At 34.3% G+C, this 14,668-nt stretch overlaps 1 protein-coding gene across 1 annotated transcript in view; it reads right to left on the bottom strand.

The window, feature by feature from the left end:
- Positions 1 to 14,668, bottom strand: part of DPYD (dihydropyrimidine dehydrogenase) — a 960,132-nt gene that overhangs the window by 472,134 nt on the left and 473,330 nt on the right. Inside the window, exon 13 of the mRNA XM_056139087.1 lies at positions 10,026 to 10,241. Within this exon, the coding sequence (XP_055995062.1) occupies positions 10,026 to 10,241 (216 nt within the window). The remainder of the gene's footprint in view (positions 1 to 10,025; positions 10,242 to 14,668) is intronic.

The raw sequence follows: 14,668 nt of genomic DNA on the forward strand, positions 1-14,668 counted from the left end.
TAAAATGAGACGAGATCTGAGCAACACGCAGGAGGCTTAAGATAAAATTGTTTGTATAAGAATATTTCATCTTATTATAAAGGCTATGGGCCATCATTTGGATATTTTAAGCAAAGAAAAAGCATGATAGGATTTAATTTGCATTCCTCTGTGAAGGCTGGAACACAGGGCTGGAGAGAAAGGAAGTAGGGATGACCTTGTAGGAGACTGCTACTGCCTTTAGTGAGAAATTATGAGAGTTTGGAATTGGGTAGCATTAGTGAAGAAATGTGCATTAGTGATTAAAAAAAAACCTCCAAATTTTCTACTTCAATAAATGATTAGACAGCTATTAATACTTGAGTGGGATATACAGATCATGGTGACAAGGATTACATTTTTTCTTGTGATATGGCATTTTACAAACAAAGAACTGGTACATGTTTTATTTTGAGTTTGTGTGCACCTACATTTTGGTTTTTATTTTTGCTTTAGTTTTGGGAGTGACACCCAGCAGTGTTGAAGAATTACTGAAAACTTACTTATGTAGTTTTTTAGCTTACAAAAAGTGCTCAGGGGAACATAAATGCAGTTCTAGGGATTACTGAACTGGGGTCAGCTGCATGCAAGTCAAGAACCCTGTTTCTGAATTATCTCCCTCCCTCCCTCCCTCTCTCCCTCACTCCCTCCTCCCTCTCTCCCTCATTCCCTCCCTCTCTTCCTTTCTTCCTTCCTTTCCTCTGTCCCTTCCTTTCTTCCTTCCTCTTTATTTTTCCACAATATTCTTTTTAGTTGAAGACACTTATTTATAAACATGTGAGGGGACAGAAACAGAGAAAATAATGTTCAACAGAGAACAAAGGCTTATTCATATTGGTAAAAGCAAGGAAGGAGACATAGAGACAAGCAAGACAGATAAGAGTTCAAGAGAGAACATGAACATGAAGAAGAAACCATCTTTAAAAAATACAGTATAACAAAAATACATTTAAAAGACAAATCCGTATTATTTTGTAAATGAAAAAGACATAAGGTTTATAGAAATTTAATAATTTATTGAAAGTAAATTTATTGAAAGATGACCACCAAACTATAGCAATACATTTATTATGTTAAATATATATCATATATATAATAGCAATAAAATTCCTCTGTATTTTTCTAATTTTGTCTATATATGTATTATACACATATATGTATACAGGTATATTGTAGCACTATCCTCCTGTTCATCAATTTGCTCAAGTTGGCATCAGTAACATCTCCATTGTGAGATTTGTTGTTACTGTTTTTGGCATACTGTTTTTGACATATCAAATACGTCATAGTTAGCTTGTCAGGCTCTACTGTGCCAACGGGATACTCTTGGTATCTTGCCAGGCTCTCTCAGAGGGGTAGAGGAATTAAACGCGAGTCAGCCACATGCAAGACAAACGCCCTACCCACTGTGTTATCACATATCATGTATTATATATTATACATATATGTATTATAAGTGTATATATGTTAGGTGTGTTTATATTACACCTAATAATGACATTTAATTTGATAGCATTTTTTACACATTTTTAACTTTAATTAAGGATGAATTTGGCATGAGTACTCTTCCATACATATACGATATTTTGTAGGAAAATGTGAAAATGAGTGAATAGAACAGGAGAAAAGGGCCTAACTGAAGTAATGAATGCAGATTGGAAAATGAAGGAAAACAGCATACAAAAAAGGAAGATTTGCTGAGTTAAATGGTTAGAGTGTATCTAATCACATTTTTTTTTGGAAACAGTAGTACCTGTATATAAACAATAATGCAAATTATACAGGGAAAAGGAGTGCAATGAAAAGTTCAATTTTAAAATAGTACTGTCTTCAACAAATTACAGTAGTTATTCGTGGATTTTATACCTAAAGTATTTTAGTGAAGTATTGAGTATTATACCTAAACATCAATGATTATGTCACATAAAAAAATCAATAAACGAATTGCAAATGGTGTAACAGGATTCAATCCATATTAATTTCAACCAATGACATGAAAAATACTACCCAAACATATGAATATTCTAAACTAGCTAAACTTAAAATATGAAGAAGGAATGAAGTGAGTCAGAATAAGAATGAAATTGATTTCTCTAATAGCACGACTATGCTTTAAGGAAATTTCTATTATCCATAATTATAAAAATTTTCCATTAACCTTGGCACCATTTGCTTAGAAAAATGGAACCGAATAAGAGGTTATTTTCCATAACAGGTTAGGTTCTTTCACCAGCTAACCAAAATCAAAACTGCACACATCAATTTATATTATTAAAAAGTCTATTTGAGTCTCACCTTGTCTATTCTACCAAAATGATTAACTAATTAACAAGTGTGAAATCACAGCCTGAAATGGAAAAAAGGTGAAGATGTAATTATATTGGAAAATTGATTGGTCTGCTCCATAGTCAACTAGCCCAAATTGCAAAATGAAAGTTAAAAAGATCTAGAACATTTTAAAGAACTATGAATGGACCTGTTAAGAATGAATAGATTTACATTTATGCTTGAAGTATGAGTATAATCATACTCTTAAAAGCATCATCATTTAGAAGTACCTATATTTTGTATTAATCAAACTAAGTCTGGAGTAGACAGAAATTTGGAACTTGTGAACTTAGGACTTTGGAAAGAGACTAAATTATCATTTTTAGATTTTGCAATATTCAGATATGGATAAGTAGACTCACAAATGATTTTGTTGTTGAAAATATTACAGAAGAAAGAGTAACCCATTTTGATGAACATTAGGGTAAGATTTCCAAGAATACTACTACATATGAATTACAGTTTTTAAGTAAATCTCTACTTAATTTAATTTTGGATTCTGGGAGCCCCACCTGGCTGTGTTTAGGGCTTACTTCTGGCTCTGTAATCAAGAGTCATTTCTGGCAAGTTTGGAGGACTAAATGAGTTCCCAGGGATCAAACCTGGATCAGCCACATGCAAGTAAAGTGCCTGACCTGCTGTACTAGCTCTCTGACTGTATTGTCCTTTATAATTTGAAGAAGAGTCACTTTCAGAAAATGCAACACAATTAATATAAATAAATAATGCAAGTCTGCAGAAATAAAACGATTAGCATGTAGAAACCATTTATAGTTTTCATTATCAAAATATATTAGGCTTTATATTAAATTATTTATATTGGTTCATATTAATGATTCTGTTAATTTTTAATATGTAGGTGTACAGTGAGAGAAAACATAAAAAATAGAAATAATGATGTATATACCAAACTTGAAGCTTGACTATCACAATGAAAATAATGCAGCAGACTATTATTTATTTACCATCTCAGATATCTTCACAATGAAGCAATATAGTAATAATAATAAAGACTCTATCTGATATTTTTTAAATCCAGATACTTATTTATAACAAGACCTGCCAAAATAAGTGACCATCGTGAATTTTTATTATGTTTATTGTGATCTAAAAATCCAGAACTTAAAATCTTATGTAACCTATTTAAAATATTTTTATGACTCTAAATATTATTTTTAGTATTTAGTACCTTGACAGATTTATTCCAAAATTATTGTCTGGTTGATAGGTGCTAGCAATCTCTGCAAATGTAGGCAACTTCCTCTCAATTAATGTAATGTCAATTGAAAGAAATCTTGAAACCCACATGGGAGTCAGACAACTTAACATGGTAAAAAGTCTGCAAACCTTATTACCGGAAAGAAAACAGAACTATTTAGTGAGGGTGGGGGGTGGGAGCTTCTGGATAATGCATAAGAGCTGTCTCAAAGTAACTGAAGAGCTGTCATGTGGAATTGTGGTTCAAATTAGAATTCCATAATTATTTGTGCACATAACAAGTACATTTTTCATGCTTCCTATTTGCCAGACCTGATTCTTACACTGGGCATAAAGTAGTGAACAAGAAAGACTGTTTATTCTCAAGGAGCCTAATTCAATTGGTTAAAATAAAAAAGAAACAAGAAAAACAGATACAAATGAAAAGTATGGTAATTCATATGTTGTTAAGTGCAGTGGAGAGAAAATTTGGGGAAATGTGGCACAGTGAGACCGAGTGGTCAGTAATGACTTCTTGAACGAGGTAGTTTTTGTATGTGAGAATTTAATGGCAAATAAGAACAGTTACAGAAGGATCTGAGGGCAAAGTACTGGGGACAGAGCAAATCTAAGCAAAGTGCTCCCTGAGATAGATATCCCTCCAGCATATCTCAGCATGCTGGAGGACTTGGTACAGGCTGGATGACATAAAATACCGGCCTTGGATTACAGTGGAGTCTCTGAAAGGGGTTTTTGTTTGTTAATATCCAGAGTGAGAGCACAGCAGGTAGGGCGTTTGCTTTGCATGTGGCCAACTCGGATTGATTCCTCCGTCCCTCTCAGAGAGCCTGGAAAAGCTACGAGAGTAGGAGAGTATCCCGCCCGCATGGCAGAGGCTGGCAAGCTCCCCGTGGCATATTCAGTATGCCAAAAATAGAAACAACAAGTCTTACAATGGAGATGTTACTGGTGTCCACTCGAGCAAATCAATGAACAATGGGATGACAGTGCTACAGTGCTATATCCGTTTTTTCTCTTTGTCATTTTTTAATTTCATTTTGTTTATGTTGCGTATTTTTAGTCCCATTGAAAGTATTCAGGGATCATCCCTGGTGGCACTCAAGGAATCATATGCAGGGCTAGGGTTTGGAACCTGACTTGGCCACATGCAAGGGAAATGTCTTTTCTCTATACTTTCTCTCTGGCCTTCTCAGAAAGTTTTTGATTAAAGAATAAATATTTTATACCTCTCTGTCTATGTCTCTCTACCTCGTATCTCTCCTATCTCTCTCTCTCTTTCTCTCTCTCTTCTTTCTCTCTTTCTCTCTCTTTTCCCTCTGCACCTTTCTGGCCCCCTTTCTCTGTACTGATCTCCATTGCGCTCCCAAATTGTACATATACTGCAAAATGAAATCAAACTATGCATACCATTCTGTTTGAAGTAGAAAGTGGCGAGCTTTCAGGATATTTACTAAATTCAACTCCAGATCTCTGCCTAAAAGTGATGACACCAAACTACCTTCATTGTAGGTATAAAGTAATGGATTTAGAGAATACAAATTAGAAAATATCATGATATTGGAGAAATATCCTGGATGATCTCAAATAAATTTTGGTTCAAATCCTAAACTAGCAAATGAGAACCTTGAATGAAAGGAATCATGTCTATGCTTGTGGGTTTTAGTTTGGCCTTTTGTTACTTTAATCTTCAGAAAACTATGAAAATTAGACAACATGATTAAAAACCATCAGTCTCATAATGTCCCTCACCTCTCTTGCTAAAATTTAATTTGCATAGTTTTTAAATTGCATTGCCATCTGTGAAATCCAGGGTAGGGTTTGAAACTAAAAGTGCAAGTGTATTCAGTCCCAACCATGCCACCCTGGACACAAGCATTAAGGATGAAGACAAAGGACCACTCTATCACCAAATTGTCAATCAACTAACCAGAAATGCACAAGTGAAAAACAACTAGAAGAAAGACAGGTAAACCCAGCTTAGCCCTGACCAAATTGCCAAAGACTATAGACTAACGGCAGATTAATAATTGTTTTAAGGAGCTGTGTTGGAGCGTTAGCATAGTGGGTTAGCATAGGGGGTTTGCCTTGCACACGGCTGACACGGGTTTGATTTCCAAGATCCCATATGGTCCCCTGAGCACCGCCAGGAATAATTCCTGAGTGCATGAGCCACAGGTAACCCCTGTGCATCACCGGATATGACCCAAAAAGAAAAAAAAAACGTTTTGAGTCATCAAAATGGTAGTATAACCGGATATGCAACAACAATATATAAAAGAGCCAGAAATACTTGTTTGCACAACAGAATCTAAAATATGTCACTGGGTTTCAAAATAAGAGACAGGCAAAGGTTCCACCACATCAAGAGTAGGCTGTAGGCAAAGGCTGGAGGAATTGAAAAGAAACTGTTGAGGAGTACTTAAGATGCTTTGTGTAAATTGCTGATAGAGACTTAAAAGAGTGGGCTGTTTTATTTAGTGACAGTACTATTGGTAAGAATGGACAGGATGCATTGTGGATCTCAGGAAATCTCTAGACAGAATATTTAAGTTGTCAGCTGACTATTTTAACTGAAAAATAATAAAAGAAAAAATGGGCTATAAGAGAAAAATCAAAGAGTTAAATTAAGGATATGTTTAATTTTCTAAAAAAATGTTGAACAAAAGGCCTTTGGACTTGCTGGATCAGACATTGAACCTAACTTCTCAAGGCCATTGAGCCACAGCAGCAAAGTATATCCAAATTGGAGTGAAATAACCTAAAAAGGAATAAGGGATGTGACTTTGGGACAGGCGGTCCATCTAAAAAAATATAACACGCATAAATATTAAGAAAGTTTCATGACAACATCAATATGGACCAGGACTAAAAGAAGACAATTCAATATGGGGGTGGGGGGATAAGCCCTATGGCTTCTTAACAATATACTTAGGAATGCTGGACTATAAAACCACCTCCATGGAGCAGGGATTGATCAGAATCAAGGTACATGCCCTGTAATGAAGAAAGGCACCTTGATATTATATGCTCAACTAAATTTCAAAATTGCTATGGACATGTGATGCCTGTCTATATTTCTTCCATTTCTTTGGTTTCAGTACACCCTGTGATTCTCTTTATTATATCATTTTATGATGGCCAGATGGAGGATAGCCAGCCAACTTGTCTATTTCACAGAATCCTGGCTAAAAATAAGATGGATACCGGCCGCTACAGATGCATTTATGTCTGATGGAGCTCATGCATATTTAACCTAATATCACAATTTGATGACATTTTGGATATCTTGGAAAGGAGGGTGAATCCTACATGTAGAAAGGTTGCAAACTAACACTATAAGACAAGTTTGTACCACTTAAAATATATACCTTATCAGCAAAATGGGAATACAGACCAGAAGGTTATTCTATGTGAACACTAAACAAATTTTAATATTCCCAGATAAAAGGAGCACTCTTTGTTTTGTCATGATCGTTTAGCTTTAATTAAGCTTGGCAGATTGATTTCCCTCCCATCTTTCTTTATTTAACTTGAATTCAACATATATTTACACAGAAAAATAATTCATAATTGTGTCTTAAATAATTTATGATGATACTTTAAATATCATCTTTATAAAATGTAAACAATCTTTAAAAAAGCAACCGTGGTATTTTTTAGGCATACTAGGAAAGACTGATTTGAAAAAGACGAATAGAGTTAATAAAAGCCATCTTTGATGTCATTTAACAAAAAAGCAAACATAGATATTTTTATATTTGACATTAAAATATGATCATTTGCCTCCCTAAAGAAAGCACATACAGCTTTTCTACAAACCGCACAGTAAAGAATAATAATATTTCTGTTTACTGAGATATCAACTGGCATTTCACTGTAAGTCAATGGTCTATCGTTGCTACAGCATATTAGACCTCAATCTGGCATCTACAAATGTCAAGAGTATAAAAAATATATATAGAATGAAAATCAAACGCATGTTCCAAACTCCCAAAAAATAAAAAAAAGGGAAACAAAGTTCACCTAAACATATTTGCTGCAGAAATCAGTGCAATATTCAGCTGTCAATCCAGAAAAACAACGAGGGAGTCACATGTCAGTAGGACAGGATAATAAAATTTCCAGCAGATGTTCAGTCAGGGCTCTAATCTTTACTGAACTCCCTTGATAAGCATTTAATTTCTCTATCATATGCAGGCTTGGCAAACTGTACTTCATCAAAACTGTATTGTGAAATATTAATATTTCATATAATAACAAAACTCCATAGAATAACCTGTATCATGGTAAAATCACACAGATTTAAAAATGTCAAGATTGTGAATTTCAATATATTTTAAGCAGATTCTAGAATTGAAGTAGAAATTATAATAAAGCTAATATAAGCTGCTATGCTATAATATCATGCTGCTGTATAGTGCATATAATATTTTAACTTTGTCTTTAGTAAGAGGCTCTGAGGAAAATTTGTTTTATCTAGTGACTTTTATATTAATTTCATTGGTTAGGAAACACAGAAGTTCATAAGACAATGATATAGTCATGACAGACTTAATCATTAATTAAGGGTAAAATAAGAGAGCACAGAAAGTAGCTCTCTGCTTTGAAAATTCATGTGTTATATAATCATTTTTTAAAAATGGCAATAAAAATCCAAGGTGGCTTTATTTCCTATTATAATCTGCACATATATGAATAAAATAGGCCTTTCACAAATATTTTGTTGAAACTAGCATCAAAGTAGGTAAAACAGAGCTTCTTAAACCCGCGTCATTATGTTTTATGTGCCAAATTTAATTTGCATTTGTTCATAACTCTCCTTTTGAACCAGCATCACAGACTCCTGAATTGATAGATTAAATTTAAATTGAAGGTTTAGAAAGAAGTTAGCTTCCATCTCTTTCTGCTGGTGATTCTAATAAAGGAAACTGCTCCTAGGTTACTCAGGGAGGCTGCATCACAAATCAATGTATGTCACCTCGAGAGTAAAGGCAGATGTCGCTGATTAATCAGAATTCAATTTTTTCAAGCAAAGAAAACAGCTAATTCAAAGCAAAGACTGTTTCCTATAATTCTTGACTGGTAGCTGACTTCTGTTTACATATAATTTTTAAAAATAACATAGCTAATGTAGTTATTATATTCTATCGAAGACTCAGTTTTCCCCAGTAGGTTAAAGTGTTTGATTACAGTTCTGAATATTTTTTAAATGAATTGAAACAATGAAAAATATACTATCAATAGTCTACAGGCTTGTAAACAATTGATGAATTACATTATAAAGCTGAACCCAGCATGTTCTATTTATTTTTACACCTTGTTTAACCAAAGTACTACTAAATATTTAGCCAGTGTACTTGAAAGATGTAAACTTCCCTTTAGCTATTTAAATAAATGTGCTTTTTTAATGCATTGGTTTTCCTAACTTTTGAGGATTCCCTGTATTTTCCTGACCACAGTTGCACACAGCTTCTTGTAAAGCTGTCAGAATAAGACAGCCATAATGTTTTAGCCATAATATGCCAGCTATTGATTCTAGGAAAAGGAGAAAGAAGGAGAGAATGTGCTTAATGGGGCATATTTGCTCTCTATTATTTTCGTTGCCTAAGGATAAGGGTGATTTCAATAATGATCCTCTTTTCTTAGTCACTGGGTTCTCACACATTCTTATACATTAATTATTACTAACCACCAGTTAGGACTAAACACATCAATAGGTTTAACATTTAAAATTTTCTCAATCAAGAGTCTGATAAATGTTATATTTTGTTGCTCTTTTCTAATTAAAAAGCACATAAGGATGCAACACTCTACTGCATAAATTATCCCACTCTTAAATCATGCATGTATATGCTTTGTGTACTTTTAAAGAATCAATCTCAACTTTAATATGTAATTTATTTTCTACTAACTGTGCCCCCTTAACAGTGTGAGTGCAAATAAAAGTGTCAAATTAAACTAAAAAATGTGTATTTTGGAGAAAGTTTCTGTATTAAAAATTTCAAAATCATCTTATTTGCTCCCGGATCATGAGTTATGCTGAAGGGATCTTTCCAACTTCAAAGAGATCTTAGGATAATATGCAAATCAAAACCTCTATCTTGCTAAATATGACTTAAGTCAGAGTCTCAATTCACATTTACCAAGAAATCATAAAATAATAATATAAGGTAAGAATTCATGTATTTGGGATTAGTAAATTATTCATCTGTGTACTACCTGTATTTTTGATGCTCCCTAATCAAAGCAAAATAAATTTAAAATATATATATATATATGCCCTCCCCTCTTCTCCCTGAAACAGAGGAATAAAAGAAATCAAAGGCTAATGTACAGTCAAAGGCATGTCCAATGGTTTAATAACTAACACTTCTTTATCAAAATATATTTCCTTAATAATTTCATACCCTGATTATAATGCATGACAAACATCTAACCATGCCTTCACAATGTTTTCTTACCTTATCAAGAGAGAAAGTTTTAGTCAGGGCGAAGCCCCAACCTGCTTCAAAAGCTCTTCGAATCATTGATGTGCTAGTAGCTGGGGTTGCACTCGCAAGACCAAAAGGATTGATGAACTTCAATCCAGCCATTTCCACGCTAATGTCCACCAGATCAATAGGAGTATAAAACAGGGGTAGCTCAGGCTGGGAAGAAACTGAAGCTCCATGTTGTGACTGCAAAAAACAAACAGCACAACATTATTTGTGCATTTAATCTTATTTTTTACAAATGATAACTTGACAGTAAAGCACTTCACAACATTTGGATTGGTCTAGATTTAATTGGCCTTTTAATACAGATGAAAACTGGCAAAAAAGTCAGTTAGCAGCAAGTGACATTCATATACCCTCATTTTCTAATTTGAAAGGCAGTACAGCATGTGTTAATAGAATAAAAATAATTAAATAAAACAAGATCTCTATATAAAGCATGCAAAGATTCAAACCCAAAAGAGAATCACTTCAGAATTTATCTTCATGATATCATTAACCTTGTTTGGGGGGTACTTAATTTGTGGAAATGTTTAGTGCTTAGATATGTGGGACACAAGAAGGTAGAAGGCCTAAATTTAATTGCTAGTAATCTCACTACTGTTTCAGAGGTTATAGGAACAACACCTAATACGGCCATGCCTTTTCTACTCTACCAGTTTCAGTAGAGTAGAAGAAAGGCTGGTGGTAGCCTAATTTCCTACCCAACTTGGATACTGCAAAGCACGGTAGAGCATCATGTACAGGGAGACATCTCATTTAAGAAGTGGGTAATGTATATCTATGCCTTAGGGAATTTGATTTTTCCAACCCACAACAAACAAAGTCACTAAAATAACTTCATTCAAAGATATTAAGATGGCTCTCAAAGCTAGATATTTCATTTTTGTTAACTTATCATTTTAATTATATTACTTGCATTGTTAGGAAAATTTAATGAAAATACTTGTGCAAAGTGCATGGCATACTGAAGTCCTGCAAAAGCTTTCATATTCTTTTTGGCCTAGAGGTTATTAAGGATCACAGAACACCTAATGTTTTTAAAGTCTGTTTCTCCATCTCTCTCTGCTCTCCTCTCTTCTCTCTCTTTCTCTCTCTCTATCTCTCTCTCCTCTTCCCTCCCTCCCTTCCTTTCTCACTTTCTCTGAAAATAAATACTAACAAAATGAAAAGAATGGATTTTTCTCTGCCAAAGTTGTTTCTGAATGAAGAGGGCTCATTAATTCCCAAGTAAGAATTTCTTTCTCTTGTGAATCATCACTCAAAAGAAGTTATTTGAGCAGAACTTTAATTTTACAGGCATGTGTCTTGGGTAGATAAAGATGGCCATGACTTGCATAAAAATTATTTCTGGCCTTCCACCATTTAGAATGCAAAGTGAAGTTCACTTTATATGGAGTAAAGGCATCAAACTCATCAACTGAAAGAATGAAGTGGCTCTGAGACCAGCCAAGAGTATTCTGATGGCATCTGGGCTTCAGTTATGACAGTCATCATTTGCCATTGAATGTTCTGGTTTCAAGGTATATTTCTAAATATTAGACAGTCCTGTTGTAAAAATACTTTCTCCTGTCAAAACATGGGATTGCAATACTATGAACAGAATCCTCAGCAAAGGCAAAGTCTATAATATTGGTAAGTGGGAGATTATTTGATGCATGTTAATTCGAGGGGTATTGCATGCGGTTATGTACATGTGTGTATTATGTGTGAATGTGCCTGTTTACAAAGATATATGAAGAAGCAAACACATCTTTTGATGAGATTTTCTTAGCACTATATAACTAAAATTCAAATAGAGTCAAGTTTTACATATGGCTACAAATGATTTCTGATACAAGGGATTCTCAGAAAAAAAAAACAGAAGCACTTTTCACATCTGAGGAATCTTAAAAACTTCAAGAAATTAGGATCTAATGCTGATCACAAAAATACGTATGACCCCATATGCCTTAGTAGGTGACATGAATGTCACTTCAAGTTTTCATCTCATTTGCAGTTTTAAACTAAAGTATTTTATATCTTTATCTTATAGATGAATTTACCTTGTTAATAATTACAATTACAAATGACACTTGGCAACAATCTAAAAAGACAAGTATATATATATATACATATATAACATTTATGTGATTACATTTGCATTTACAGACTTATAAATTCTCTTCTAAAGTGTGTCCCTGAAATTCTTGAGCATGAATTACCTTATGAAAATGATCTAGATCAATTTTCTAAGATATTTCTTAAATTCAAAATAAAAAACTAAAAAATAAACAGACCAGAGCAAACCTCCAATATCAAAAGATAAACACACGTGCAAAACTCAAGTACAACTTCTTTATAAAATATTTTTTTTCTTTTTTGACCAAAAAACAACCATCGTTGACATATATAGGTGTATGATGTAACTTAAATCATTGCCTGTCTTACCAGTAACAGGAGTCATTTTTCATATTGTGTATATACAGGGCTATTTTGGTTTTTATCTGTGTCTTTTTGCCACAGTGTGGTGCTATAGCTACTCAGTCCCTTGATCCTCAAATTACATTCACACCCTGAGGTTCCCCTCTTTTCTGGGTCTTGACAATTGTTCCCCTTAGCCTCCTAACTAAGGGAACTCAAGCATCTCAAATTTCTGCTCTGCCAGCGGGTAATTACTCTCAAGAGTAAACAGCCATCTCCAAACTAAATTACCAAGAGATTCCAAGAACTTTGGATATGGATTCTTTGCTCTGAGTTCAAACTCAAGTCCTTCACAATGCATATTTTCTTTTAAAAAATGTTATATAGATTTAAAAAATTACACAATCATCAAATAGTGTTAGTAAATAACAGATATGAGAAACAGTCATAAAACAGGTTGAAGAATGAGGATTAGCAACTCAAAGATATTTCTGCACAAAAGATTGTTATGTCAGCCTTAGGAATGATACAGAATGAAAAAAGAACACATTGATATGAAGGAGTATTTAGTCTCCAAGTTTAAAAAAAAAAAGAATGCGTTAGCAACAGACATGAATTCAGAGCTTCTAGTAAATCTTCACTTCTAAATGTATTATATATCTCTTAATTAGTCCACCTATTTAAAAAAGTAAGCAAGAACATAAAAATCAGTTATATCTCAAACTTGGGATTTTAGATGACCTTTATTTTTAAAATGTCTAATTTTATTAATTTTCTAATTTTCAATAATTAGCAAATTTATGGGCTGGAGCAATAGCACAGCGGTAGGGTGTTTGCCTTGCACGCAGCCAACATGGCCGACCCGAGTTCGATTCCTCCGCCCCTCTCGGAGAGCCCGGCAAGCTACTGAGAGTATCTCGCCCGCACGGCAGAGCCTGGCAAGCTCCCCTTGACGTATTCGATATGCCAGACACAGTAACAACAAAGTCTCCAATGGAGACGTTACTGGGCCCGCTCGAGCAAATCTATGAACAACAGGAGGACAGTGACCTATTTTATATTAAACAAACAGTAAGGACAACAGGTCTCATTCCCCTGACCCTGAAAGAGCCTACATTCATTGGGAAAAGATGAGTAAGAAGAGGCTGCTAAAAATCTCAGGGCTGGGAGGAATAGAGACATTACTGGTGCCCACTCAAGTAATTTGATGATCAACGGGATGACAGGGATACAGTGAGTGAAACAAACAAAATTACAGGTAGCATATAAAGGTAGCATTTAAAAAAAAAAAAGCACTGAAAATACTCTAATTAAAGATCAAAAACTAAAGACTACTCTCGTTTTCTTCATGGTACCCAATGTCAACATCCCCCCCTTTTATTTGTTATTTATAAAACTTAAAACTAGTTAGGCTGGAGCGATAGCACAGTGGGTAGGGCGTCTGCCTTGCATGCAGCCAACATGGCCAACCCGAGTTCGATTCCTCCGCCTCTCTCGGAGAGCCCAGCAAGCTACCGAGAGTATTCGATATGCCAGACACAGTAACAACAAAGTCTCCAATGGAGACGTTACTGGGCCCGCTCGAACAAATCGATGATCAATGGGAGGGCCTTTACTTTACTTTTTACTTAAAACTAGTTAGAAATATAACAATGAAATGATCACAAAAGTCAAAGTAGATTGAATACCTGTGAGCTACTAGGTGGGAACAGCACATAAAACAAGATAATGTTTTGTTAGCTAATCTTCTTTACACTACCTTAGCCATCCTTAAAGTGTTTATCCCTAAGATAAAATGTTCCAATCATTACTCCTCAGAAATATTCGGTGCCTTGCTAATTCTGAAATTTCTCACATTCAGAACTTTCTTCTCCACATATTAAAAAATAACCCAGCCTAATGTCCTTCTTAGATTCTATAAATAAATGACTTTCTATAGGCTAAGGAAATTTAAAAAATAGTTCTCTTAACTTACTACTTAGATTCTATAAATAAGTGACTTTCTATAGGCTAAGGAAATTTAAAAAATAGTTCTCTTAACTTACTAATTAATTTGAAAACATTTGACTATCAGTTGAAGCAGCGGTATGCTTAACTTCCCCATAACTTTAGAAAAACCCACATTAAAATTTCTTTATATGGGCATATATTTTGAAAAATGATTTGCTCTGGAGCCACAGCTGGCAGTGCTGGGAGTATGATTCCAG

This window comes from Sorex fumeus, unplaced genomic scaffold (assembly GCF_029834395.1).
Source record: "Sorex fumeus unplaced genomic scaffold, SorFum_2.1 ptg000131l, whole genome shotgun sequence".
Taxonomy (NCBI): Eukaryota; Metazoa; Chordata; class Mammalia; order Eulipotyphla; family Soricidae; genus Sorex; species Sorex fumeus.